The 25,437-nt window shown below is 42.4% G+C and overlaps 2 protein-coding genes across 2 annotated transcripts in view; one reads left to right on the top strand and one right to left on the bottom strand.

The window, feature by feature from the left end:
* Positions 1 to 11,947, top strand: part of TIMP4 (TIMP metallopeptidase inhibitor 4) — a 36,070-nt gene extending 24,123 nt beyond the window's left edge. Inside the window, exons 2-5 of the mRNA XM_054387664.1 lie at positions 1,127 to 1,224; positions 9,259 to 9,373; positions 10,039 to 10,163; positions 11,192 to 11,947. Of these exons, the coding sequence (XP_054243639.1) occupies positions 1,127 to 1,224; positions 9,259 to 9,373; positions 10,039 to 10,163; positions 11,192 to 11,389 (536 nt within the window). The 3' untranslated portion in view covers positions 11,390 to 11,947. The remainder of the gene's footprint in view (positions 1 to 1,126; positions 1,225 to 9,258; positions 9,374 to 10,038; positions 10,164 to 11,191) is intronic.
* Positions 1 to 25,437, bottom strand: part of SYN2 (synapsin II) — a 246,843-nt gene that overhangs the window by 100,293 nt on the left and 121,113 nt on the right. The window contains exon 5 of the mRNA XM_054387663.1: positions 19,362 to 19,451. Within this exon, the coding sequence (XP_054243638.1) occupies positions 19,362 to 19,451 (90 nt within the window). The remainder of the gene's footprint in view (positions 1 to 19,361; positions 19,452 to 25,437) is intronic.

Genomic DNA, 25,437 nt, shown 5'->3' with positions numbered 1-25,437 from the left:
AGAGACTTCTTCTAACCTGACTTATTCTATGGAACATCATGCCTTTATCATACTAAATTTGATAGAATGGTTCCTTTTATAATGAAAATTCAAAACAAGAAAAAAGAAGGTGCCTGAGAGTTGCCTTCATACTGAAGAAGATTTCCTGATCTCTCTTGCACCTGCAGATGTAGATATCCTTGCACAGATCCATCTCTGTCCAAGAGCAGATTGTTGAAGTGGGGTTTAAGAGTTGATTGCTCCAGCCTTTGCCAGCACCCCTCCATACAGACACAAATGGTTCTAACAAGTGCAACACCTGCAGAGGAGCTGTGACAGCAGCCATCCAGAACTGAGAAAAAATCAGGACTCTCAATACTTCTGGGGAATACAAGTCCCCAGAGAAATTTTTGGTCATATCCCATATTTTTAGAATCCTGTTACTCTCTGTATCTGGTGTATTTTAAACAGCATATACCTCATGCCTCAGATAGGAAAATCTTTTCTTCTTTCAGAAAAAATCTCATCCCTTTCTTTTTCTAAATAGGAAACAAAATGTCAAAAACAAGAAAGAAATTACCAAAAGGGGGAATAATGAATTTATACAGGTTAACAAAACTTGTGATGTGTCATTGCAAGAAAACTGCTTAAATCCAGACTCAGGTGAAAGAATGACTCTTCTCTCTTGTCTTCTGATTTCACGCTCCAAATTGATGCTTTAGTCTTGTCTGGCACAGTCTTTTAGCTTCGAGTCTCTTCAACTGATCAACGATTATTCTGTCTTCAGCAGAAGTGTCCTTTCCCTTTTGCTCACTGATTATAATGATGGGTCTCTGCTAAAATTTGATGGGATTTGAGTCTTTCAAAGGAGAGTTTTGGGTTTTTTTTTCTTTGCCAAAACTGAGTGGCAACTTAATTCAGAATTCAATTCAAGTTCATGGAAACTGAGCTTTATGTCACTTATTTTCATTGTCAGGAGCTAACTCAAATCTAATGGTCTTACATTAACAAGCCTCAAAATCTACTTCTGGATAAAGTGCAAAAAGCAATGTTAAAATCTATCAGTCTGATTTCCACTGTTGGTTGTAAAATTAGGCATGTGCGTATTTGCATTCAAACCTTTTCCCCCCTTTTCTCTGTTTTACAGTAATTCGAGCTAAAATAATCAGTGAAAAGGTGGTGCCTGCCAGTGATGATCCTCTTGATACCCACAAAATGATCCGGTATGAAATCAAACAAATAAAGGTACATGGAATCACTTAGCTATTTTGAAGTTCAATGCTGATAAACAATTGACTACAATTGAGCCCTAAGTGCTTTAAGATGGAGAAGGCTCCAGTTGCCTGTAAGGTTAAGAGCCAGGTGAACTGCACAGAATAAATCACAGCAGGAATTGGGGGGAAAAAAAAGGGGGGGGGGGGGGGGAGGGGAAGAGAAGGAAACAAAGCTGCTCCGAGATTTGTGAGTTGCTTGCTAAATATATTTTGATGAAAATTTGTGTTTTTCACAATTGTCTCATGAAGATTCTATGAAAACATACTTCAGGATACGAATGATGTTCAATATATTGCTACTTCTGGTGGTTACTTGATCCTCTACACTGCATTATGATACAACAGCTCTCTGACTGGATGATGCAGAATTTTCTTAAAGAGAGGAAAGCATTTCCAGGTGAAGCAGCAAGGATCTTTGGTCAAAAGTGAAGAGAGATATTTGCAGAAACAGGAGTCCTTCTCTGATACTCACATAAACAAAAACTCACGTGCAAGAATGTTGCTAGGATAGCAAACACGAAGAAGGAGCACTAGAGGCATTCAGAATCCCATGGGATTAGTCCATTATTTGTTCAGCTCCAATAAGGAGACATAGTAATCAATGTACATCTGGATCCCATTCAAGTCACCATTAGACTCTATGAAGAAACTCTCGTGTGAGGCCAGGCTGAGAGAGTGAGGTTGTTCAGCCTGGAGAAGAGAAGACTCCAGGGAGAACTTCTTGTAGCCTTTCAGTACTTAAAGGGGCTGATAAGATTGGGACAGTCTTTGAAGCAGGGCCTGTTGCAATAGCATAAGAGGCGATGGTTTGAAATTAAAAGAGGGAGATTCAGATGAGAGGTAAGGAACAAATCTGGGTTTTGTGAGGGTGGTGAGACCCTGGCCTGCCCAGAGAGGTGGGAGAAGCCCCATGCCTGGAACTATTCCAGGTCAGGTTGTCTGGGGCTCTGAGCAACCTGCTCTAGTTGCAGATGTCCCTGCTGACTGCACAAGGCTTGGACTGGATGAGCTTTAAAAGGTCTTTTCCAACCAAAAGCATCCTGTGATTCTATGAAACCCTCAGTGATGTAAAAAACATTTACAATCTACCTGTTTTGGAGTGCAAAACAGAGGGGGAGTCTCTTACAATTAAAATGTGTGAGTGTGCATTGGGAGGTGGGATGTGTGGGGGGGCAGGGGTGTTGGTTTGTTTTAGGGTTTCCAGGTGGTTTTATCTCATTTTTTTGTTTCATCATGGAATATTCTTTTGTATTATTTGCATTGGTTTGTAGCGTTAGGTTTTCAGGGAACACTCAAGTAGCTCATTATGAACGGCTACATACTTTTAAAAGAGATGTCAGTTCTCCAAATTCTATCAGCAGATCAGCCCACAGGACTTCCACAAGGAAAACAACAACATCTCAAAATATACCCAAGAATGGTTATCACACATGACTTCAGTCTAAGTTTTATAGCAACCTCAACAAGCCAATTCATTTTCCATTGCTAAAAAAAAAGCCCCCAAGTCCTTCACCAGCTGCCACTTTCTGCCTTCTCAACCTAAAAAGAGTATTTTTGAATGTTTCTTTACAGGAATAAGCATATAAATATCAAAGCAATTCTTTTTCCTCCCATTAGCACTTGAATTTTCTATTGCTACCCTGCAACATTTTAGAACTTTATAGAAATGCAAATCATCTTACACTTCAACACAGAAAGGAAGGAGAAGTGTAGTCTCTGTTGTTATTTTCAGTCTATAATCCTGTGCTTCAGTAACAGCACACTGAAATCTCTGCAGTACATTCACATATTGGAGATGGTTTGGAATTTCTCCCATATCTCCATAAGTGGAGGTCTATTCAGAACTCAGCCATCACTCAGAGATCTTTATTTAATTCCATTGAGCTTCAGAAGGCAAGTCAGCTAGGACTGGACAAACCTGAGAGAGGGACTCAATGATTTTAAAGGTCTTTCCCAACCTAAACAATTCTGTGATTTTGTGGAAGCTTAAAGAGAGACAGGTCAGAACAGCTAAGAAGAGGCTGAAGCTGAAGGTTCCACACTGGCACTTGGGCTGCTCAGCTGCAGGGAGACCCAGACCCTTGCTCAGTGTCTCTAACAAACCCAACAGAAGAAATAGAAAAAAAAAATTGTTTGAAACGTGTGCAGCACAGAATGGGTGAGTGAAGAAGATCTTCAGTAAACTGTGACTCTGGTGGAATAGCTGGCAAAATCAGCCTGGCACAGACACAAATCCATAATGGCAATTCTGTCTGTGCCCCTTACACAGGAACTGACAAAGAGTGATAGAACCTGGTATATGCTAAGCATATAGTTCAGAGGTGGCATAGGGGTAAAAATGAAGCAGGACTGGGTATACTGAAACATTACTGAGAAATCCTCACTTTCAACTTAAAAGTGTAAGAGGAAATTCTTACGGATATCACCTGAAAGTCCACATGAACTTACAAAAGGAAAGAGAATGAGAAATTTTAAGTAGCTTATGCTTGTAAACCATCAATTAAAATAATACAATGGTGTATCCAGGTGGCCAGATTTGGCTGCCTCCATTGGGTGAACAATTCACAGCCCTACTGCTAACATCAGAGAAACAGCTTGTCAGAGATCTTCAGGCTGAGCCTCAAGGATCAGTGACCTTGTTTGCCTATCTCAGGCTTTGAAGACCTGAGAATTTGGTTGACCAGAGCACTAACTCTATAACACCATTTCCCTCAGGTGACAACATATAAAAGCCTCTAAATAACCAGCATATGTCAAATGATAGAATATTCTCTTTTCCCCTGTTACAGCCTTTTTTCTCTTGAGTGCTTACAGACTGATTTCTCATGTTGTAAATTCGATGCCCTACAGTTATAAATAAACCAAATGGTCTTTACACTGTCAGATCCATAGATACATAGAATGGTTTGGGTTGGCAGGGACCTCGAGGATCATCTAGTTCCAACCCCTTGCCATGAACAGCTCCCACCAGCCCAGGTTGCTCAAGGCACCATCCAACCTGGCCTTGAACACCTGCAGAGAGGAAGCATCCATGACCTCCCTGGGCAACCTGTCCCAGGGCCTCACTCTGGAAATTCTGTAAAGAATTTGTTCCGAATCTCCAGTCTAAACCTGCCCTTCTTACACTTCAATCCATTCCCTCTTGTCTTATCACTACAAGCCCTTCTAAACCATCCCTCCCTGGCTTTCTTGTAGGCCCCTTTCAGGCACTGGTTGTGTGCTTCTGGCTCACCCTGTACATAAATATTTACAGGACTGGGGTGACATGCTAAGAATCTGCCTCATATAACATAGAAGGTAAGAATAGACTTGTTGATCAGTTTTTGAGCTGTGAGGTCTCCCAAGCTAAAATATGCTTACCAGCTCAGAATGAGCTTTGGTGAATGCTTTCTAAGGCACACACATGTTCACACTTCCCTCAGCAATTCTTCTCCCCTCTTGGAAAAGAAAGGCATTTCCTGCAGGTTACATTTTACTGCAACTGTAAATTCAGCAACATGCTGCTGTTTCTCATTTATATGCACAACGGGTTGTTGGACATGTAAGATTAGTGGGGCTGGTTTATGCTTCTTCTGTCAAAGAAAGGATATTTCTGTTATTTTCAATCCAGTACACTAGGCTTAGGATTAAGCATTGGTGTTTTGGACAGAAATATTGATTATTTTGTTCTTCATCTTCAGAAACAAAGAAAAAATTGAATAATGATGCTTTATTCATTTTATATCTCTGTGTTGGCACGTTAATCACAGAACCACAGAATGGTAGGGACTGGAAGGGACCTCAAAAGCTCATCCAGTCCAACCCCCCCTGCCAGAGCAGGGTCACCTAGAGCAGATCACACAGGAATGCACCCAGGTGGGTTTTGAACATCTCCAGAGAGGGAGACTCCACAACCCCCCTGGGCAGCCTGTTCCAGAGTTCTGTCACCCTCACAGGGAAAAATTTTTCCTCATATTTCCATGGAACTCCCTATGCCTCATTGCCATATGTTTTTTTCAACTACTGCAATGTTTACAGCATTATATTCAAGAGAAGAAAATATGTGATTCATTTGCAATGGAATCTTTATGTTAATAATAGTATTGTTACTGATTTCTATTGTTTTCATCATACTTATTGTGAGGAGCCAGCTAAATATTAAAACAGAGCCATTAGCTTCTGAGACACTTTGTCCTGTATTATCAGAGCAGGGAATTAAGGCCCAAAATATTCCTGTCACACACGAAATCATCACATTTTACCACATTAAACTGGTATAAGCAAAATGGTTAACTAATTTTTTTTTTTTCACAAGCTGACTAGATGGAGGCCCTCTAAAAGAATCAACCTTTTCATACTTCTTTACTATGAGGGTGGTGGAACAGTGGAGCAGGTTGCCCAGGGAGGTGGTGGAGGCCCCATCCCTGGAGACATTTGTGGTCAGGCTTGATGGGGCTCTGAGCAGCCTGATCTAGTTGAGATGTCCCTGCTGACTGCAGGGTTTGGACTAGATGACCTTCAAAGGTCCATTTCCACTCAAACCATTCTATGATTCTGTGATACAAGAGGATGGAGTCCCCTTACCACTGGGAAGAAGAGGAGGTATTTAAGCTAAACACAACAGTATCTGCACTTCACAATGATGCACACAGATTTAAAGGCAGATATTAATCACTATATAAAGCCAAGAAAAATAACATGATATGGCTGAAAAGGCTTAGAGAATAGCAAAGATAGAAGAGTGCAATTATTATTGCAGAAACATGTCTGAGACACTTAAAGTAATACAGATAGTCTTAAAAAAAGCTCTTAAAACAATAGTTGTGTACTGGCTATAGCTATACCATAGTTCTAGACCTCAGGAGGACAGGGATAGTGCCAATACAGACTTCAGTATCAGGCTCACATCTCTCTCTTTTCCCAGTTTCTCTCCCTATTTTCCTACCTCAATCCAGTCTCACCAGAGTCTCACATGGACCACACAGTGCAGAAGTGACTCAAGCCATCTTACGTCTTTGTGAAGTATCCGTACTGCTAGGAGACGAGGGAATATGATTGAGAAAACCAGTATGATTGACAGAATCAAACAGAGGATTACAATCTTAAGAAATGCTTTACCAGATATCTAGGTCAAAACTCAAGATAGGTCAGATTGTTACTTGCAGAATAACCCAACCACAAGCAACCAAAAACCCTCAACAAAACAAACACCAAACTCACTTAAACCATAGAATCACTTGGGTTGGAAAAGACCTTTAGGATCATTGAGCCCAACCATTCTCTAACTCTGTGAAGGCTGGCACTAACCCATGTCCCACAGCACCACATCTCTGCCTTTCTGAAACACCTCCAGAGATGGGGATTCAACCACCTCCTTGGTGAGCCTGTTGCAGCCTTTGAGAAAATAGTATCCAAATTTCCATTACAAGCTACTATGGATATTTATCTTTCTCTTTTGCAGCTAACTCAATTTGTGGTGTCTGCATAGAATCATAGAATCAGTCAGGGTTGGAAGGGACCACAAGGCTCAGCCAGTCCCAACCCCCCTGCCATGGGCAGGGACACCTCACACTACAGCAGGCTGGCCAGAGCCTCATCCAGCCTGGCCTTCAACACCTCCAGGGATGGGGCCTCAACCACCTCCCTGGACAACCCATTCCAGGCTCTCACCACTCTCATGGCGAAGAACTTCTTCCTCATGTCCAGTCTGAATCTCCCCCCTTCCAGCTTTGTTCCATTCCCCCCAGGCCTATCACTATGTGATACCCTAGAAAGTCCCTCCCCAGCTTTCTTGTAGCCCCCTTCAGATACTGGAAGGCCACAAGAAGGTCACCTCGGAATCTCCAGACTGAATAGCCCCAACTCTCTCAGTCTCTCCTCATAGGAGAGGTGCTCCAGCCCTCTGATCATTCTGTGGCCCTTCTCTGGACACCTTCCAGCATGTCCATATCCCTCTGGTAATAGAGGCTCCAGAACTGGACGCAGTACTCCAGGTGGTGTCTCACCAGAACAGAGTAAAGGGGGAGACATAACGCCTCTTAAGTTAATTTAGATCAAGTGAAGAGGTATTAAATATTTGCATCCTACTAGACAGTCACAGTAGCCCAACCAAACTTTTCTGAGTGTGGAGAGACACAAGTCAGAGGAAACTTGCAGAGTTCACATAGTTACTATGTACTACACACTGTGTTTAGTATCTACACTCTGAATACAGCAGATACAAGCACAGCAGAAGCAGGGGACTGACATTTCAGGAACCCCCTCTCATTGGTAGGGTGAGGAAGGCCCTGCTAGGAGGAGGAAGGCTCCTGCTAGCATCCTGGGTTATCACCAGGCAGATTCTGCCCAGCACCTGGGCAGCTTCCTCCTGCTTCTTCATCTGAGCATCCTTCTGAGAACTTCATATTGGTTTAGACTACTTTGCTCTAATTAAATTGAGCACATTTCCATCATTATGTGTTTTCCATTACTTTCACTGCTGCTTTGTACAGAATATTGGTTTGGGTTTTGTTTGTTTGCCTTCACTGGGTTCGCTGCGTTTGTTTTTTCTACTGAGCGTTTCCACTTCACATCTAATATTTTTGGATCAGAAGGCCAATGACAACAACTTTGGCTCTTTTTATTCCATAAATAAAGCTTCAGGAAAAAATCAACATATTACAGTGTACCTTCTAGTGCCCTGTACTACTTAAATCTCCTGAGAGAACGTGAGCAACACAAACACATTTTCCAGTGACGCCAGCTGCAACTGGGAGAGCCTGCCCCTGGGAGCTGTGAGCCTTGCAATTGTCCACAGCTGTCAACACACAGCATGAAGTCACTGCGTGGGGCCCCCAAAGTGCTGGCCTTCCAGTGATGTCATGTTAGGTGCTGACAGGCATTCTGAGGTTGATTAGCATCTTATGGTTCCCTCTCATGTTTGGACGCAATTAAATTCCTTTTGATATTTTTAATGGCTTGTTTAGGAGTCATTTTCATGGTTGGAAATGCCAGCAAAGGAGCAGCCAACCTCAGCACTGCTAGGGACTCTTGTCCTGAACCAATCTATTTTGGTGCTGTAGGAGAGAAACAGTAAGAGTTGGATCCCATTTTTGCAGCAGTTATTTGAGAAGGTTGCAGTGGGCAAAATTCACACAATCAAGATCAAATTTCCCACATTGATACACTGAGAAATCTTTACCTCTTACAACACTGCAGCACATTATCTCTCTGTTACTTCTTAAATGGAAGACACCAGAAGAATCTAAATTGGAGAGAAAGCTTTAAGGATCCATTAAGGACACCGAAAAAGCACATTGAAAAACTTACAATTTAAAGTAATTAAGACCTGACTTCCTTCTAAAATTAATATTTCATTTAGTGTAGAGAAGAACCAACTAATTGTTGGTGTTTTCTCAACTAATTTCACGTAGTTACTATGACAATCAGAGGGCTGAAGCACCTCTCCTATGGAGGTAGGCTGACAGAGTTGGGACTGTTCAGTTTGGAGAGCAGAAGGCTCTGAGGAGACCTTCTTGTGGCCTTCCAGTATCTGAAGGGGGCTACAAGAAAGCTGGGGAGGGACTTTTTTAGGGTGTCAGGGAGTGACAGGACTGGGAGGAATGGAGCAAAACTGGAAGTGGGTAGATTCAGATTGGATGTTAAGTTCTTCACCATGAGGCTGGTGAGACACTGGAACAGGTTGCCCAGGGAGGTGATAGAAGCCTTCTCTCTGGAGGTTTTTAAGGCCAGGCTGGATGGGGCTCTGAGCAATCTGATCTAGTGTGAGGTGTCCCTGCCCATGGCAGGGGGGTTTGAATTAGATGATCCTTGAGGTCCTTCCCACCCTGACAATTCTATGAATGATTCTAAGTTTAGACTTTGAGGCCTTTCTAAAGAGCCTCCACCTCTTGGTGTACACACAGTGTAACTGGACTGTACATGGTATACGTGCACTATACATTTCTTCCAGCTGCTGTTTGCAGCTGGGGTTTCTTCTGTCATGTTTGTTTTCCACTACTGACTTTCTGTTTCTGGCAATTTTCAGATGTTTAAAGGATTTGAAAAGCTGAAGGATGTCCAGTATGTCTATACCCCTTTTGATTCATCACTCTGTGGAGTGAAACTAGAAGCCAACAACAAAAAACAGTATCTTTTGACAGGTAAAATATAACAAAATCTATCTACCTCTAAAAGGGGAAGGAACTATTTAGATAGACATTGCAAAACTATGCCAACCCTTGTTACAAACCAAGGTGCTTATGTATTAAATGATACAAATGCACTGAAAGGAACAAAGCGTGCACAGCTGAAGCAGTGCTGTCATCTTACTTATTTTCCATCCTGCATCTAACAATCTTAAAGCAGTTTCAAAGCAGCCATAGTCAGTAACTGTGCAATTAGGAAAGAGGAGGTATGCCATCACTATTTCTTTAAAAGCAACAGGATTGATTTCCCAGAGATGAAAACCTGCTACAAGAGACAACCTGCATGCAAATCTGGGGTTCTAAAGACCTACAGACTTTTCTATCTATTTTTCTATAGAGCCCTAAAAATTAGTTTAGCATACTCCTGCATTTTTATCCATCCCTTGCTGGCTGATTATCAGCATCTTTTGACAAATAGCCTTCTTAAATCCTTTATATTTATTCTGCATGCAATCAGCAGAAGAGTTCTCTCAGTGATAACTGCATTCATGGAAAGCAGCATGAAATATGACTCATTTGGTGCAATTAGTTAAAAACTCTGGGTATTCTTGTAATTGATGTCAGTGTTTAGAAAACACTTTGATTTGCTTGCCTTGTTTTTCTTCTGTTCCATGCTGTAGGCCAAATTTTAAGTGACGGTAAAGTCCTCATCCATTTATGCAACTACATTGAACCATGGGATGATTTATCCTTGTCTCAAAAGAAGAGTCTGAATCAGAGATATCAAATGGGCTGTGGCTGCAAAGTAAGTACAGAATGAAACACTAATGGTGGAGCTCATCTTACAGGTACTAACAGGGTTCACTAGTGGGAACTGTTCTCTTAGACACCATATATTTCATATCACTTAAGAATAAATTCCACTGCAAAGAAACCTGCAATGTACTGAGTGCCTCACAACCCCTCAGGCTGTGCTGCCTCTCAGCAAGACCTGGACAGGCTGGAGAGTTGGGTGGAGGGAAACCTCAGAAGTTCAACAAGGGCAAGTGTAAAGTCCTGCACCTGGGGAGGAGCAACTCCCTGCAGCAGCACAGCTGAGGGGCACCTGATGAAAAGAAGGTTCACAAATAGGGCCCTCTGATTCCTGGTGGACAAGTTCACCATCAGCCAACAATGTGTTCCTGTGGACAGGAAGGCCAGTGGTCTTCTGGGGTGCATTAGGAGTGTGACCAGCAAGTTGAGGGAGGTTCTCCTCCCCATTACTCAGCCCTAGTGAGGCCACAGCTGGAGTACTGGGTCCAGTTCTGGGCTTCGCAGTTTGAGAGAGACAGGGAACTGCCAGAGAGACTTCAGTGGAGGTCACAAAGACGCTGAGGAGAACTAGAGCATCTCTGTGAGGAGGAAAGGTTGACAGACCTGGGGCTCTTTAGCCTGGAGAAGAGGGGAATCTTCCCAATGCTGACCAATAGCTAAAGGGCAGGGGTCAAGAGAATGGAGCTGGGCTCTTTTCAGTGTATTCAGACTGAACTACTGGAAGAAGTAACAGGACGAGGGGCAGTGGGCACAAAGTGGAACCCAGAAGGTTCCACCTAAACATAGGAGAAACTTCTTTGCTGTGAGGGTGCTGGAGGCCTGGAGCAGGCTGCCTGGAGAGGTTGTGGAGTCTCCTTCTCTGGAGAGGTTCCAAACCCACCTGGACATTGTGATCCTGGGCAGCCTGCTGTGGGTGACCCTGCTTTAGCAGGGTGGGGTTGGCCTGGATGATTCCCAAGGGTCCCTTCCATCCCCCAGAATGCTGTGATTCTGTGAACTAACATTTTATTTCACATTTAGATTACTACCTGCTACATGGTGCCCTGCTCAATCACTGCACCAAACGAGTGCCTCTGGACAGACTGGCTGATAGAAAGAAAGCTATACGGGCACCAAGCCAAGCACTATGCCTGCATCAAGAGAAGTGATGGCACTTGCAGCTGGTACCGAGGTGGTCCTCCGCCAGAGAAAGAGTTTATTGATATCAGCGAACCTTAAAACGATCACTTCCTAAAAAGCCTTGGAGTCTAATTCCATCAAACACTGCACGCTCACAGCTTCGAACTGCCATCCTCTAATGTATCTGTTGCTTAGAAACAAACACAAATTGTCCTGTACAGCTAAAGTACGAGTCCATGGAATTGGCACTCATGCAAGAGGAGGAACAAATCTCCTGGAGGTAGCTACTCTGTAAAGTTATGCTTTGTACAGAGAGGCTCAAGCTGAGAATGGTCCTCTGTGTCCTCTCCGGCATAACAAGCTTCCCTTTTACCAATACGAATGTGCAAGAACAAAAGAATTGCCTGAATTTTTCCCCTCTTTCTGTTAACCTACAGAGTAAGAGAGCCCCATGTTTTATTCCAAATCTCTCTGATGAACTACAGAATGTTTTATAGAACTATTTTTTTTCCTGTATGAAAGTCTTCTGATACAAAAGAATTATTGTACAGTGTATATGTAAAGTATTATAACTATGTGCTGTAAGAAAGACTTCAAAGATCCCTGTTTCCTCATCTGTTGAAACAAGTTGAAGACTTCTGTGATTAAAACAATCTGTGCTCCATATTTTGCATGTTACTTATGTTGTACTTTTATCTAGAGAGCTGTAACTGTCATTGATAAGGAGGTTAAAGCCCCTTCATAATCAAAATCCTCTTCCCCAATCCACTATTCCTGTGGACCAGCTATACCTTGTTGAAAGAAAAGAGATGTTCCAATGCTTCAGCATTTTAGGGAACCCACAGTAATAATGACACTCTAAAAGTGCTTATATTTACAGAAAGCATGTCCATCCCCATAGCAGTTGCATTGCTTGATAATGCCTCTCTCTATATGTGACCAGGTCCCTAGGTTTCAGCACTGTTAGAACCTTGCCTTTAGGAACTCATGTGAAAATCTATGCAATAGGTATTGAATAACTTACACCACAGGTGATTTCTATAAAGCTCTCAAATATTTGACCACATTTCATTATTTACAGTCACAGTCATGAATTTTTCATCCACAATTACCCATCACACTCTGTCCTCATAGCTTATGAACTTACACTAGAAAAGCATCACAAGCTGCTTTTAATGGAGTGTTTTAGTGTCTTTTCTGAACTGATTACTGTAATGAGTAACCACTCTCACAAATATTTAAGTGTACAAAAGCAATTCAGCTCACAGTGGTAAAACTTGAGAAGTGACATCAGTAAATGCCAAAGTTCAGACAGTTGTCCAACTGCTTGTGTGCTAGAAATGGGATAAGCACCACCACGTAGGGTATGAGTCTGTAATAGCTGCCAGTTCTGGCACACTTTATTCTCTTCAGTTTTCTCCACTGAGTTCCTTTCCCTTCATTCCAGTTTTGGAATCACTCTCATGTGTTCCTCGTGTGAGAATGTAGAACAACAGGCAGAGATTTAGCCCTTTCTGGTCTTGTTTGGTTTGATTTGGTCTATTTAAAGGTTTAACACAAACACTTTGCTCATGCCTGCTAACCACAGTGGGACATTTCCAGCCTGTGGGCTCATCAAGAATCAGAGCTGTTACTGTCCAAAGGTTCAAGGGTCCAGTGTTCCAAATAGTTCCTTTAGGCTATTTGCTATCCAATCCTTATAAAAGCATTTGGACTTGAACTTGCACAGAACATAAGCACATCTGTAAGTGTAGAGGCAGCTCTGATACCATTCACTTCAATGAAGCAGTACTTTGGACATAAAATTAAGCATCTCCCATGTATCTTGGCACATCCTAAGATATGTTGGACTGCATATACAACACAGACTTGCAAAAAATACCTGCATAAATAGTTTTGGGGATCTATTCTGTTCACCTTTCTAATGTTGATTTTGACAACTGCATTAATCCATACTTAAAGGACAGGTTTGGAAACAGGTTTGTGAGAATAAAGATTCTTTCTCGCTTTTTTTTTTTTTTTTTTGCTAAAATTTCACAATTCTAATGAAGGCAAACAGGGATGGCTGCCATAATTCCTTTGAGCAGTGTTTCTCTTTTTATTTACTGTAAATCAGTTTTGCTGTTTTAATGTACATCCCTGAATTAAAACACCATACATATTTATGCTTCCAGATGTCAAACTTAGCTCATATTCTGCATTGCTAAAGAAAAAAAAAAATCACCTAATGCTAATTTGGACCTCTAAGATCATCAAGTCCAACACTTCTACCCAATCCCTCCATCACTGCTAGACCATGCCCCAAAGTGTCACCTTGTCACCTCTACTCAATTTTGAACACCTCCAGGGATGGTGACTCCACCACCTCCCTGGGCTGCCTGTTCCAAAGCCTGACCACTCTTTCAGGAAAGAAATTCTTCCTAACATCCAACCTACAGAAATTAAATTAAAAAGCTTTTTTTCTTCCAAAAATGAATAGATTTTGCAGAGTCAATATCAGCAGTGCTATTTGCTGTCAGTGCAGTTACCAATTTACAGAAAGACTTCAAACCCAAGCCTTATGTCCTCAGGTCAAACCAAACCAATTCCTAGACAAGCCTGCAAGAGCTTAATAACCATCCAGAGTCTGACTCCAGCACAGGGCTAATTAATATTCAGTCCATGTACAGTGCAGCATTTGTTTCCAAATCCATGTTGATGTAATGGTGTCTTTTGAGTAGCACTCTGCAGCAAATGGATATTTTCTGCTTTTTAACCTGTTTCAGTTTTATAGTAATTAGGCCTTAAATTCAACTAACTCAGGTCAGACTGCCTTTGTTACATACCTTGTGAAATGTTTCCTGCAATATTTATGGACTGTAATATGAATTGTATGCCATAATCACCTTAAAAAGCATTTTTATGCCTGATCTGCCATAAAGTATCCCATATGAGGTGTTTTTAGAAGAATGGCCATCCAGTTTCATTTCTGCCTGAGCATAAAGCTGACTAAACCTCCCACAATGGACAGTGCAAAGATATATATATATATTTCTTTTTTTTTTTTTTTTTTTTACCCATCTCAATAAATATGGTAAGAAAAGCTCTACAAAACAGAATGATGGTTTGTTTTCCCTGAGATGCAGCACTGGGAATGATTATGAAATGGATTCACTACAATACAACAATTCCAAATATATTATTTTCCTCTCAAGATCTTTACTCCAGTGGCATTGATGTATTATCAACAGCAGATTATTTTTTACAACGTTTTGTTTTTCCTTCTGGAAGCTGTGTATGCATTATACAAAAGGGTAGAGTAGAAATCCAGCCTTGTGCAGCATTTGCTTTTAATTTGGAAATTACTCATATGATAAGGGTAGAGAAAAGAACAGAGGAGGGAGGCTGTGCAGGTGAATGATGGAAAAAACATCCCCTTGAACATCGCTGCCTTTTCCTCAGAGTTCCACTTAAGTTTTAATTAAATTGTCCAACCGTTATGTTGAAAAAGCTGGCTGGGTTTTTTCATGACAGAGAACATAAGAGGTGGGAATGTAGTGAAACAAAGGGAACTAATTACTGAGGGAAAGGCTGCAGATATGACTCAACTAGCAATGAGCTCAGAAAGCCTCACGGCGTTTTGTATAGTTTTAATCAGTCCGAGATGAATGTTTCTGTTTCCAAAAGTGTTTCATTAAAGCAGCTCCATTTTTACACAAAGGAATGGCATCTTTGTTTGTTTACCTTTTACTGCTGCCTAGAGCCTCAGTACAAATCATCACTGTGTGACAGACGAAGCTGAAGAAGCCAAAGCATCACAGTACCTGAGTGTCGCATGCTCAGCTCCAAACTCAGCCCACAGAGATCTGGACCTTGCATAGAATGGTTTGGCTTGGAAGGGATCATTAAAAGCCATCTAGTCCAAACACCTGCAGAAAGCAGGGGCACCGTGGGGTGCATCAAGACAAGTGTGGCCAGCAGGTCTAGGGAGGTTCTTCTCCCCCTCTGCTCTGCCCAAGTGAGACCACACATGGAATATTGTGTCCAGTTTTGGGCTCCTCCCCAGTTCAATAGAGACAGAGACCTGCTGGAGAGAACCCAACAGAGAGCCATGAGGATGCTTAGGGGACTTGAGCATCTCCCCTGTGAAGAGAGACTGAGTCCTGGGGCCGTTTAGTCTGGAGAAGGCTGAGAGGGATCTGATCAATGTCTATCAATAGCTGAGGGGTGGGGGTCAAGTGGAGGGGGCCAGGCTCTTTTGGGTGGCGCACAGTAATAAGACAAGGAACAGTAGATGCAAACTGGAACATAGAAGGTTTCACCTCAACATGAGGAGAAACTTCTTTACAGTGAGAGTGGCACTGGAACAGGCTGCCCAGAGAGGTTGTAGAGTCGTCTTCTCTGGAGACTTTCAAAATCTGCCTGGATGAATTCCTGTGTGGACTACCTTGGATGATCCTGCTCTGGCAGGGGGTTGGACTGGATGATCTCTGGAGGTCCCTTCCAGCCTCTAACATTCTATGATATTCAACTCAATGAGGTTGCTCAGAGCAACCTGACCTTTTACTCTGCTTCCTCTCGCCTCAACTGATTTGCACTGGAGGAGCAGGAGAGAGCTCGAGGTTACCATTTACAGAATAAGAAGGGAAGAAGTGAATACAACACAAAACAAAAATTATTTTAAACTGTGAACATCAAATTCTGTAAAAGTAAACACAGATGAGGCCAGTTAGTAACAAAGTGTTCTGAGGCCAACAGAATTTAGATTGCATGACACAATCTCAGTTCATCAACTAGAAGTCTCTGATATCTAGATGATCTTACAGCCCATTTTAGAAATATGAATAAAATGCTACCTTGGACCATGCTGCCTGATTAGTTTTAAGGCTAAAAGGTTCCAAAGAATGTCTTCAGAAGGGAAAATCCAAGCGACACAGCTTCCTCACAACCATTACAGCACCTCTAACCCAGGTATGGCACTGCAATGCTCAAAGGCATTGGTTTTCTCTGGATGAGGGTTCATTATGGAGAAATATGTGAAAACAATTACTCAGCATTCAAAAGTTCAAACAAAAGACAGCTTCTCAGTTCAGATGTTAACGAGCAATGCAGAGAAAGGAAGGGCAGAAAACCCACTCCAACATTTGTATTACTCTTAAGCAAAACGTGCCTTCTAAGCAGCTTTGCTTACAATCAGAGAACCAGATAGGTTGGAAAAGACCTTTAAGATCTTCAAGTCCAACCATTCTCTAACTGTGCCAACTCTGGGGCTAAACCATGTCTCTCAGCACGACACCTCTGCCTCTTTGAAACACCTCCAGGGATGGGGATTCAACCACCTCCCTGGGCAGCCTGAGCCAGTCTTGGATAACCCTTTCAATGAGGAAGCTTCTTTTAATATTCAACGTAACCTCTCCTGGTGCTACTTGAGGCCTTTTCCTCTCATCCTATCACTTGTTACTGCAGAGAAGACACCAACATCCAGCTGGCTCCAACCTCCTTTCAGGGAGTTGTAGGGAGCAAGGAGGTCTCATTGCTGGCTGGAAGGTGATTAATCAAACTGTAGCTCTCCTGTCCTAACACTACGGAATCATCCCTCTGAATTTCATGTCCTACTGCCAGACTGGCCAGCTTCTTACAAGGACAAATGGGATGCTGGGGACCATATGTCACAGAATGCATCATTCAGGCAGGGAAGAAAGTTCCAGGACTCAAGAAGAATCATTTCCCTCAGCTCAGACATGTACACAGATGTCTGTCTTCTAATGCCCAGCCTAAACCTCCCCTGGTGCAACTTGTGGCCATTTCCACTTGTCCCTTGTTTGTGTCCTATTACTGAATGTGAATTGAATCAGTTGTTCAAGACAGCTGTTTGAAGTCAAACTGCTAGATCTTCTACAGGGTCATCCCATATGAAAAATGAAAGCTAACACATTCTTGTCTCAGAACTACAGCAGGTTTTATTTCTGTGACCTGCAGTTTATCAGTGCATTTAAACCCCTACTTTTTTAATAAAATCATAGAATATCTAGAGTTGGAAGGGATCCATAAAGATCACCACATCCAACTTCCCACTCCTCACAAGACTACCTAAAGCTAAACCACATGACTAAGAGCATGGTCCAGATACTCCTTGAACTCTGGGCAGGCTTGATGCCATCATCACTTCTCTGGTGAGGCTGAATAATAGCTGACAAAATCATGAAGAAGAAAAACTGCGCTCAGGAAATGATAAACCAGATCTAATCCTGGATATTCTCAGGGAAATAAAGACAGATCAAACTTGTTACTGGTTTAAAAAAGCATCTTGCAAATTAAGAGATGTTGCTCAATTTCACCTGTTGTGAATGAATTCCTAAGGCATAAAACACTTCCTTTGCATAAAAAATAAAATAAAATAGGAACTTTATGAAGCTGTACATTTCCCTGGCAAATCCATCAACAAAAACTCCTTCCATCCTGGGAAAATGTAACTGTCTGGGACATCTGTACTGGGACGTGTCCAGAGAAGGGCCACAAGGATGATCAGAGGGCTGGAGCTCCTCTCCTATGAGAACAGGCTTAGAGAGTTGGGGCTATTCAGTTTGGAGAAAAGAAGGCTCCAAGGAGACCTTCTTGTGGCCTTCCAGTATCTGAAGGGGGCTACAAGAAAGCTTTGGGAGGGACTTTTAAGGGTGTTGGGGAGTGATAGGACTGGGGGGAATGCATCCAATCTAGAGGAAGGAAGATTTGGATTAGACTTAGGAAGAAGTTCTTCACCATAAGGGTGGTGAGAGACTAGAACAGGGAGGCGGTGGAAGCCTCATCCCTGGAATTATTTAAGGCCAGGCTGGATGTGGCTCTGGGCAGTCTGATGTATTTTGAGGTGTCCCTGCCCATGGCAGGGGTTTGGAACTACATGATCCTTGAGGTCCTTTCCAACCTTGACAATTCTGTGATGTTTGGATCTGCTACTCCAGATCAGTACCCTTCCCCTTCAGCTGTACAAAACTTCTATGTATCAAATGCACTAAATACGATACCATGGTGCAAGCTCTTTTCCAAAGTGCCCTGTGTGAGAAGTGAAAACATCTGTGATTTACCAGTCCAAAGAAAGCAGAGAGAACTGGGAAAGAGGTGTGAAGAGCCATCCTGGCACTTCTGTGACACACCAAAAACCACAGCAGAACTGCACCATGCTGTGTTTAGTACCAGAAGATGAGACAAATGTAGGAAACAGAGGACTTCAGAAGAAATCTTAGTCACCTGCTGTCACTGAGGTTTATTTTAGATGCCACCTATGATAACGAAGTGCTAGCCAGACTCTCAAGACATGCACACAGCAATTACAGCTTGGGGACCTTGGATAAACAGCTAACTAAACATATTCCTCATGACCTTGCAGTGGTACCTGAGTCACAGCTGTGTGACACACGCTAAATGGACTGGATTCTAAAAATTACTGATGCTCCTCTGCTAACCTCTTCCACCAGCAAAAAGCCTCCCTGCAGTTTCTCTCAGTGCTAGTAGTGTTTCCTCTAGATAAACATGCTCAGAAAAAGAATTTCTGTTTAGAACCAAACCATAAGAGAAGAGAGAAAAAAGAATGTCTGCAGCCTAAGACAGGTCATGAGTAAAGGTCATTAATGTTATTTTTATCAATGCATTTATGCCTGTAAAGGATTGGGAATCAACATCAGCTCAGGTACAGGAAGATCAAAAGTCCCAGCCACCCTGATTTCAAAGATCTCCAGATAGGCACATAGCCTTGTGCATCACTTCCAAAGACAATAAACACTTTGAACATATTACAAAGGACTAGGCTGAAAATAAGCCATTGAGGCAACTCCTGTAGTTTAATAGTTTTTCAGTATCTTTATAAGCATTTAGTCTCTTTCAGAGCTCAAGCTGGTTAGCTGAAAAATGTCTGCCTTCTGACTCTGAAAAGTCTTTCAGCTAAGCAACACAACGCTTTCAAGTGCTTACCCAGTCTCATCTCTCTGAAAGCTCCCAAAATAGCTTATGAAATAGACTGCAAATGGGGGAAATGTGTGTTTACAGATCCTGTTTTACAGAGACAGTAAGCAAAGTCAGCAGTGAGATTTGCACCTACCATTTCCTTGTGATTCGGATAGAACGTCTGCTCAATTAAAGGGAACTTCTCTGGGCCCAACGTTTTGTAGACAGACACCAGCTGGGCAAACTGTAAAATACAGCAAAACAAAAGAAAGAGCTTAAGAGAAAACCCACAGTCTATATAAATGAGCTCATATTGCTGTTTTGCTTCTTATATTTTGTGTTTCAGAAACTCAGCAAACAGGCATTATCCACCTGCTCTGTTCCTTTCTCCCACACACACCTTTTTAATCCATCCAAGCCATGACTGTACTCACAGAGCAACAAAGAGCATTATTTCTAAGAGTTGAGCCTTCCCATGTACAGAAAATCAAATACATTAGAACACTGGGTTTCAGATATCTGAGAACATATATATTTTAAGCTATATCTACTTTCGCATTTTCTACCACCTTTAATCTAAAGATCACGTTTATTTCACATTCATGTAGCCTCTGGCAACTCACTGACATGGAAAAGCAACTTTGCAAAGCTGGGAAACAGAGAAAAAGCATAGAATCCTAGAGTGGTTTGGGTTGGAAGGGACCTTAAGCATCATCTTTTTGTTTTTGTAGAATCATAGAATGGGTTGGGTTGGAAGGGACCTTAAAGATCATCCAGTTCCAACCCTGCTGCCATGGGCAGGGACACCTCCCACTAGTCCAGGTTATTCAAGGCCTCACCCAGCCTGGCCTTGAACATCTCCAGGGACTGGGCATCCACAACCTCCCTCTGCAACCTGTTCCAGTGTCTCACCACGCTCACTGGAAAGAATCTCTTCCTAATGTCCAGTTTACATCTCCCCATTTAAATCCACTAAATCATAGACTACATTGGGCTGGATGGGACCTTTAAAGGTCATCTAGTCCAACCCCCCTGCAGTCAGTAGGTCCATCCCCAACTAGAGCACCATCAAATCTGTATCACATGTAACAAATCAGGTGAAGAACAAATAAGAGACTTTTCATTTCCTAGGGTCTAGCCATGTACCAGAGCTACAGCGCCATTCTTCCATGATCAACAAAGATGTTGATGGTTTAAGCAGCTACATGTTACTGCCATTTCAATTAATGGTTTCTTTCTGGACCCTTCCTCTGCCATATCCAGCCTACCTACACACCAGACCGTAGTAACACAGAAAGCAAAACCACATTTACACACAAAAAAGACAAATAATTCTTTAACAAATAGAAATGTATTTTGCGGCTGCTCTTTCTCTTCCCTGAGCAGATCAACTCTTCTGTTTTAACAGTTCAAAAACTAACTGACTCTAGAAATGAGGGCTCAGCAATGAAGGTTTCTAGGGAGCAGGAGAGCTTTGGCAGTCAAAGGACCACTATTGTTTCAGGACTCTAAAGCTCTTGCTTGTCCATGCCTGTGATGTGTTGAATTGTCATTATGCCAACATGAGACATAAACAAGGAGGGTTTGAATAGTGGGATTTGCTAGTTACAAACAGGGGGTGGGGGGAAAGCAAAGAACAATACTACTCTGTCCATAATGCAGTTTGATCAAATACCTACTCTGTTAATGCAGTTTAAGGGGCAGAGGTAGCAAAAACTGTTTAAAGGCGGGGGGGGAGGGGAATGATGAAAGCTTTGCATCACATTTCCAGCTGGCATGGAGAGCATGCTTAATTCAGTGGTGTTTACTTAGGTTTGGTAAAACATATTTAATTTTGAAGCCCAGTGGAAAATACTTCCATGATGAGTAGTTTTTAGCAGAAGCTGAAGAAACTCTAGTGGGATGGTGTGCTGTACAAAACAGACCTCAAGGATAGGCAATATTATCACAGCTACCAAAATAAGGTGGTTTGCAAATAGGATTCCTGACAACTTAAGTATTTATTTCTGTTCTCATCCCAGATCCAAACTCAAAATTTCATGAGCAAATACTGCCCAGAAAAGACATGACTTCTTCCAAGCAATTCTTACATTGAAGCAAATCTATTTACCTATCTTTAAGTAAAAAAGCTTTACAAGTGCTGTATTTCCTGTGTGTTTTTTTCCTTATTCTAGTTTCTGTTTTCACTCAAAGCAAGCAAAAACCAGTGAGAATCTGATACTGCTGGTAGGGGTTGTGGCATCCACTCAAGAAGCAAGCAAGCTATAATTCAGATTAATAGCAGCAAATGCTTGTTTACTTAAAATAAAATAGTACCAGCCACAGATAATAGACATCTACCACTCTAAATTACCCTCTGATCTCCTCATTAAGCTTTGAAATAGCATATAGGAAATGTAGGTTTGGATTTCCTGAGGCAGAGGAGAGCAATAACTCAGATTTCCTGCAGATATGGGGAATGCTTTGTCCTTTACCCCTGCTGGGAGGCTGCTTCACCCCTGTGTTTACCATTTCAGGCATCTCTTGTCTAACTTGTTTCCCTTAGAAAAGGCAATTTCATAAATTCAGCCCAAATTCACATAGAATTTTGGCACTCTAGTTGCACATCCTTGAACTGCTAGAAATATTTCTTATTTCCATTTCTTGTCACAGGTCAATTTATGAAAAAAGAATTTCATTTATGGCTTAATGACCTTCTATCAATTTTTTAGGTGGGATCTGGACTACCTCTTTTATATTTTCCTTTTGAGCAGCTGAACCAAACACACACCAGTTGTACAGACTGAAGCAAAAGGCCACTTCTGAAAATCCTGTTGTACCTTGGAGAGTTTGGAAGCTACACAGAGTTTACAAACAGGATGAATACCAGATAGCACACTGTCTGCTCTTCTATCCAAAAAAAAAAAAAAAAAAAGGCTTTAAAAGGCTACTGGAAACTAGACTAAGAAGTTTGATTTGACATGTTTTAGATTTTATTAAATAAATAAAGACCGTATTGATGCTTTGCCTTGATTTGAGTTTTGAGAATATTTTGTTCTACTAGGCTAGCTCACATGACCTAAAATGAGACATTTAAATCACAACAAAGTTTATCAAATCCCTCCCTGGGCAAGAACATGACCTTCTTAGATACTAAACTGCTGAATTAGTATTTAATACAATGCTGAGTGTTTTCAGATATGGGATGTTCATGAAATAGAGAATATGGAGTCGCTTTATATTTAAAATATTTTAAACACCCTGGGATTTTAATAATTATCTAAAAGAAAAAAACCTCAGAGATACATATTTCAGCATGAGTCAAAGAACAGAATCACAGAATTGTTTTGATTAGACGAGACCTTTAAGATCATCTGGGCTAGATGATTTCTGGAGGTCCCTTCCAATCCCTACCCTTCTCTGACTGTCAAGTCCAACTGTTAACCCAGCACTACTAGGTCACCACTAAACGATGTCCCACACACCACATCTAGAATCACAAAATTGTCAGGGTTGGAAGGGACCGCAAGGATCATCCAGTTCCAACCCCCCTGCCATGGGCAGGGACACCTCACATTAAATCAGGTTGCTCACAGCCACATCCAGCCTGGCCTTAAACACCTCCAGGGATGAGGCTTCCACCACCTCCCTGGGCAACCTGTGCCAGTGTCTCACCAGCCTCATGGCTTTGAAACTCCTCCAGGTATGAGGTCTCCACCACCTCCATGGGCAGCCTGTTTCAGGTTGACAGCCCTTTTAGGGAAGAAAGCATTCCTTATGTGCAGCCTAAACCTCCCCTAGTGCAACTTGAGGCCATTGCCTCTTGTTGCTTGTTACTCTGGAGAAGAGAGCAACCCTCACCTTCCAGGGAGCTGTAGACAGCAATGAGGTCTCCCCTAAGTCTCCTTTCATCCAGGCTGAACAATCCCATACCTGGTGCTCCTCACCAGACCTCTTCTCCACACTTTGTTGCCCTTCTCTGGGCCTGCTCTAGGACCTCAATGACCTTCTTGGAGTGAGAGGCCAAAACTGAACCCAGTACTCAAGGTGTGGCCTCACCAGTGTACACTCACTGAGTACAGGGGGTCCCACTCCTGCTGGCCACACTATTGCTGATCCAGGCCAGGATGCTGTTGGCTCTCTTGGCCACCTGGGCACACAGTCATCCAGCTATGAACTAACATCCACAAGCTGTTTTCCACCAGGCAGCTTTCCAACCAACTCTGCCCCAAGCCAGGAGCATTCATGGAGTTGTTGTGACCTAAGTGCAGCACCTGGTACTAGGTCTTGTTGAACCTCATACAACTAGCCTCAGCCTGCCCAGGTCCCTCTGTAGAGCCTTCCTACCCTCCAGCAGATCAGCTGGGTGTCATCTGCAGATTTACTGAGGGTGCCTCACTTTCCTCATCCAGATCATTGATAAAGATGTTAAAGAGAACTGGACTCAGGAGTGAGCCCTGGAGAACACCACTTGGGATGGGCTGCCAGCTGCATTTCCCTCCCTTCACCACCACCATTGCCAACACCTTAAGAAAAAAACAGAAACAAGGGGGGATTCAGGCTGGACGTGAGGAAGAAGTTCTTCCCCATGAGAGTGGTGAGAGCCTGGAGTGGGTTGTCCAGGGAGGTGGTTGGGGCCCCATCCCTGGAGGTGTTTAAGGCCAGGCTGGATGAGGCTCTGGCCAGCCTGATCTAGTGTGAGGTGTCCCTGGCCATGGCAGGGGGGTTGGAACTGGATGATCCTTGTGGTCCCTTCCAACCCTGACTGATCCTATTCTTTCTATTCTATAGCTCCTGTTTTAGTTAGCTGGATTTCCTTCTCATTTTCAAATGCTGCATCTTAATTTCAGCTCAAAGAGAGAGATTCTCAGCTCCTTATGGTTTTCACATTATGTTTTTAAAAGGACAATAGTGGGATTTTGTAACCTTCTTTGGAATGTCAGCTCTTCTCTTTGCTCCTACAGATCAAATGCTTTCACATTCAGGCCTAGGATTAAAAGATTTCAGATCTAGGCCTATAGATTGCTCCTCCATAAAAGAACAGGAGAGCACCAGCTGCACTTTTTCTCCTCTCCAACACAGTATGACATAGATGAGAAGAAAAACTAAGTTAAAAGAGACACTGCTTCCCATTGGTTTCACCTAAAAGTTTTATGAGGTTGCATCACACTACAAATGGAACACTAGAAATTTGCCTGCATAGGCTGCACTGTAAGGAAGCAGCCCACAGTGACAAAAAAAAAAAAAAGAAAAGAAAAAATCTGCCAGCCTCATAAAGATTTGAATAATAATTTTATTTAGCACTTGAGATTAATTTCGATGTGTTTTAATTACATGCATGTCACCCCTCCAACCCTCAGCTCTTTTGCTGGAGAAACCTCACAAACTTCTTCCTCAAAGATAATTAGTTATGATATTCAAAATTAATGGCTCCAGATGGTGTTTTGTGTGACCTTTAATTCCAGCAAGCTCCTACTCTCTTTCTCTCTCCAGGCAGAAGGATAGATAACATTTCCCATTCCAGTGGGGAATTCCCTGGTAGGTTGAATAAGACTTTCATGCAGTGAAACGCTTCACATTTCCCTGTACAGTTGCTCCCTCTTAGGGAAGTGCCACTGAGCTTTTTATTATTATAAAACCTTTTCTCTCAGAGATTTTTTCCTTTACTGTGTTCATTACTTGTCATCTTCACAAGTTAAGGCTTGCTTTTACTGACTGTGGAAGGACTCCAACTGGCCATCTTCATGGTAACAGCTAAAATGATTACAAAATTCACTGGAGCAAACCAGATAACTTTGGTTTCACCCAGCCAGATGAGAACTAGGGAAAGAAGAAAACTCTGAACAACTCCCTGTCATGAAACAAAACAAAAACAAAATCAAACCCACAACACTTTAGCTGAGATTTAACTCATCTTTCACTGCTCTAAGGTGTGGGCACCTTACAAAGTGACTAAATTGCATGCAACACCAGTTTAATTCTGGACTTCCATATAGAAATTTGCCCTTTTCCAAATGTATCAAATGTGTCTCAGTGCTGAGAGGTGAAATTACTGTGTCCAGTCTGGGCCCCTCCTTTTAAGAAAGATGTTGAGATGCTCAAATGTGTCCAGAGAAGGACAACAAGGCTGGGGAGGGGTCTGGAGCACAGCCCTGTGAAGAGAGGCTGAGGGAACTGGGGGTGTTTAGCCTGGAGAAGAGGAGGCTCAGGGGAGACCTCATTGCCATCTACAACTACCTGAAGGGAGGTTG

This window comes from Indicator indicator, chromosome 15 (genome assembly GCF_027791375.1).
Source record: "Indicator indicator isolate 239-I01 chromosome 15, UM_Iind_1.1, whole genome shotgun sequence".
Lineage (NCBI taxonomy): Eukaryota > Metazoa > Chordata > Aves > Piciformes > Indicatoridae > Indicator > Indicator indicator.
This window is presented reverse-complemented; position numbering and strand designations above follow the sequence as displayed.